Below are 3,721 nucleotides of genomic sequence, written 5' to 3' on the forward strand. Positions count from 1 at the left end.
GCTCCTCGCCCACCTCGTGCACCCCAGAGCGCGGCTCCGCGTGCGGGTCGCGTCTACCCCCGCGAGGCCTCGGCCCTCCTGGCTCCGCCCCCCGCATTGCTCCCGGAAGCCCCGCCCGACCGCGGCTCCTGACTGACGGGCCGCTCAGCCAACCGGGGCTGGGCGGAGCCCGGTGGAGCGCGGCCAATGGTAGGTCGCGTCGCGCTGACGGACGGGCGCGGGGCGGGGCGGGCCCGGTGGAGCGCGGCCAATGGCAGGCCGCGTCGCGCTGACGGACGGGCGCGGGGCGGGGCGTGCGCGGGCCCGGCAGAGTCTTCGCCGCCCGCGCCCGGCTCCCGCAGCCCGAGCCGCACCCGCCGCGGACGGAGCCCATGCGCGGGGCGAGCCGCGCGTCCCCGCCCCCGCCCCGCCCCGCCCCGGCCCCGGCCCCGGCCCCGGGGGCAGTCGCGCCAGTGAGCGGTGAGTGCGGGCGGGGGTCGGCCGGGCCGCGCGCCCTCCCCGCCCCCAGGCGGCGGCTCTACGCGCGGCGCGGGCCGGGGGCGCGGGGCCGGGCCGGGCGGGGGCCGCGGGCGCAGGTGAGCCCGCGTCGGGGGCTGCGGGGGCGGGGAGGGGGCGGGCTCGAACCCCGTCCTCCCCGGGGCCTGCGGGAGCCCGAGCCTCGCCCGTGGCCTCGCGCTGGGCACGGTCCCCACGCCGGCGGCCCCTGGAGCTCGGGCCCGGCGCGCTTACAGCTCCGCGCGTCTGGGCGGAGGCGGCCATGGCCCGCCCGGGCATCCCGATTCAGCATCGCAGGTCGTGGGCCAGGCCGGGGCCCTCAGCCCCAGGGCCTTGCCCGCTCCCGGGCTCCCGCGCCGCCTCTCGGCCCCTGTTCCCGGGAGCCCTGCCCGTCCGTCTTCTCCAGCTTTCTTTTGCTGATGTCCGAGATCCCCGCCGGGGCGCGGGGCGCTGCCCGGGTCTGCCCTCCCCCCAGCGGCACCTGGCACGCAGTAGGCGCTCAGCAAATACTTGTCCGAGGCACCAGCGCCGCGGGGCCTGCGGGCTGGCATTGGCCTGTCCGGGCACGCCGTGGCGCGCTCCGCCGTGGCCAGACCTGTTCCGGGTACGGTAACCTCAACCCTCGGGCGCCTCCCGTTAGCCTTTCTGCCGACCCAGCAGCTTCTAATTTGGGTGCGTGGTTGAGAGTGCTCAGCTGTCAGCCCTGCCTTTGGGTGCCGGCTCCCTTTCGCCTCATTGGGTCATTAAGAGCAGGTGGGGACGAGGCGACACTCCCCACCCGCCGGGTCGCAGCCGTGCAGGTAGGCACGCTGCCGTCGTTGCTGCCACCCCTGCCGCCCGGTGTTGGGGCCCAAGGCCCTCTGTGGGTTTGCCCTTCAGATGGCCCTGCCAGCAGCTGCCCTGTGGGGCCTGGGCCTGGCTGAGCAGGGCCCTCCTTGGCAGGTGGGGCAGGAGACCCTGCAGTACCCCGGGCCGCAGGCCCTGAGGAGCGATGACGGAATATAAGCTCGTGGTGGTGGGTGCCGGTGGCGTGGGGAAGAGTGCCCTGACCATCCAGCTGATCCAGAACCACTTCGTGGACGAATACGACCCCACTATAGAGGTGAGCCTGGCGTCGCTGTCCAGGCCTCCACAGCCGCTGTGGGCGGGCCCAGAACACAGCCAGGATGGGGTGGCTGCAGCCCTTGGCCCTGCATGGTGATATGGGCCTGTCTCCTGCTTCCCCCAGAGGAGGGGAGCCCCTCATCTCAGCATGCCCGAGAAGGGACATGCGAGGTCCGAGGGAGGGGCTGGCAGTGTGACTCCCCGCCGAGGAGGGTCCTGAGGGGTCCCTGAGCCGTGCTCTCCTGCAGGACTCCTACCGGAAGCAAGTGGTCATTGATGGGGAGACATGCCTGCTGGACATCCTGGACACGGCCGGCCAGGAGGAGTACAGCGCCATGAGGGACCAGTACATGCGCACCGGCGAGGGCTTTCTGTGTGTCTTCGCCATCAACAACACCAAGTCCTTCGAGGACATCCACCAGTACAGGTGAACCACGAGGCCGGCCCTTGTGGGCTGTGCCGGACGACGGGGGTCTCCTGTCTGCTCTGTGCTTGTCCTGGATCTCGCTGTGCCGGCAGCCCCCGCCAGCTCTCCCCTTTCATCTCTCAGGGAGCAGATCAAGCGGGTGAAGGACTCGGACGACGTGCCCATGGTGCTGGTGGGGAACAAGTGTGACCTGGCTGCACGCACCGTGGAGTCTCGGCAGGCTCAGGACCTGGCCCGAAGCTACGGCATCCCCTACATCGAGACCTCGGCCAAAACCCGGCAGGTGAGCCAGCTCTGCACCCTGCTGCTAGCCAGGGACTCGCCCACCCCGCCCCAGCCAGGGAGCAGCACTCACTGACCCCTCTCCCTTGACACAGGGCAGCCGCTCTGGCTCTGGCTCCAGCTCCGGGACCCTCTGGGACCCCCCGGGACCCATGTGACCCAGCGGCCCCTTGCGCTGTAAGTCTCCCGGGACGGCAGGGCAGTGAGGGAGGCGAGGGCCGGGGCCTGGGCTCACGCCCTGCAGTCCTGGGCCGACACAGCTCTGGGGAGGCAGAGGTCCTTGGAGAGAGCTGCCCTGAGCCAGGCCGGAGCGGTGACCCTGGGGCCCGGCCCCTTTTGCCCCGTAGTGTCCCACGGGCACCTGTTGGTTCTGAGCCCTTAGTGGGGCTGCCAGGGACACTGGCCGCAGCTCAGATGAGAGCTGGTGCAGGGTGGTCAAACCCTGGCCAGACCTGGAGTTCAGGAGGGTCCTGGGTCACCCTGATCATTGAGGGAATTGCTCTATAGTGATGGGGGTGGCCCTGGGGGCGTTGAGAATGCCAGAGCCCAGCTTCCTGTCTGTGTGGTGGGCCTGGGGACGTGGCTGGGGGAGTTGGGAGCATCGGGCCAGGCACGGCTTGATCCCACAGCAGGGGGCCCCCCTCGCCCAGGCAGGGGGTCCCTGGCTGGTCCCCCCTGATCCCATCCCTCTTTTCCCAGGGAGTGGAGGATGCTTTTTACACGCTGGTGCGTGAGATTCGGCAGCACAAGCTGCGGAAGCTGAACCCTCCCGACGAGAGCGGTCCCGGCTGCATGAGCTGCAAGTGTGTGCTCTCCTGACAGGTGAGGGGCTCCCAGGGCGGCCGCCACGCCCACCAGGTGGCCCTGCTCCCTGCCCCTGCTGGTCTCCCGGCCTGTGGTCAGCAGCATCCTTTGTGCCACACCCAGCACAGGCTTCAGGACGTGGAGGTGCCGGATGCAGGGAGGAGGTGCAGACGGAAGGAGGAGGAGGAAGGAAGGAAGGGCTGCTGGAGCCCAGCCACCAGGGACCGTGGGCCGAGGTGACTGCAGACCCTCCAAGGGACGCTTTGCGCAGATTGTCTTGAGCGTCCCAAACGCCACGGGAACCCCAGCCCTTAGCTCCCCTCCCAGGCCTCTGTGGGCCCTTGTCGGGTACAGACGGGAACACAGTAAATTATTGGATGGTTTTGACGCTGGTTTTTGGCTGAGGGTGGGGCGCGGCGTGCGTGGGGCGCAGTACGTCGCACGTGGGAACTTCCGGCCTCTCCAGCCTTGGGCCCTCCACTGACTTTGGAAGTGGGAGGTTGGGAGCGGCCGGTCAGGGGTCTGGGCTGTGCTGCCCTCTGCTCCACCTGCCCTGAGTGTCCAGGGAGCTCTGGACAGGAGGCAGATCATCAGGACGGAGGACTCCTG

General features: G+C 70.2%; 1 protein-coding gene across 5 annotated transcripts; it reads left to right on the plus strand.

Moving 5' to 3' along the window:
* Nucleotides 1–300: 300 nt before the first annotated feature.
* On the plus strand, nt 301–3,495 carry HRAS (HRas proto-oncogene, GTPase). Of its 5 annotated transcripts, none has more exons than XM_039470888.2 (6): nt 301–459; nt 1,438–1,597; nt 1,848–2,026; nt 2,150–2,309; nt 3,008–3,130; nt 3,236–3,495. In XM_039470888.2, the coding sequence occupies exons 2-5, from the start codon at nt 1,487–1,489 to the stop codon at nt 3,125–3,127; spliced, it is 570 nt and encodes a 189-aa protein (XP_039326822.1). In that variant the 5' UTR covers nt 301–459; nt 1,438–1,486; the 3' UTR covers nt 3,128–3,130; nt 3,236–3,495. The 5 variants fall into 5 exon arrangements, with proteins under 5 accessions (XP_039326822.1, XP_039326824.1, XP_039326825.1 ...); XM_039470890.2 differs by having other exon boundaries at nt 3,241–3,495; XM_039470891.2 differs by lacking the exon at nt 3,236–3,495 and adding an exon at nt 2,404–2,485.
* The last annotated feature ends 226 nt before the right edge of the window (nt 3,496–3,721 follow it).

The sequence above is a fragment of the Saimiri boliviensis genome, chromosome 6, assembly GCF_048565385.1.
Source record: "Saimiri boliviensis isolate mSaiBol1 chromosome 6, mSaiBol1.pri, whole genome shotgun sequence".
NCBI lineage: Eukaryota > Metazoa > Chordata > Mammalia > Primates > Cebidae > Saimiri > Saimiri boliviensis.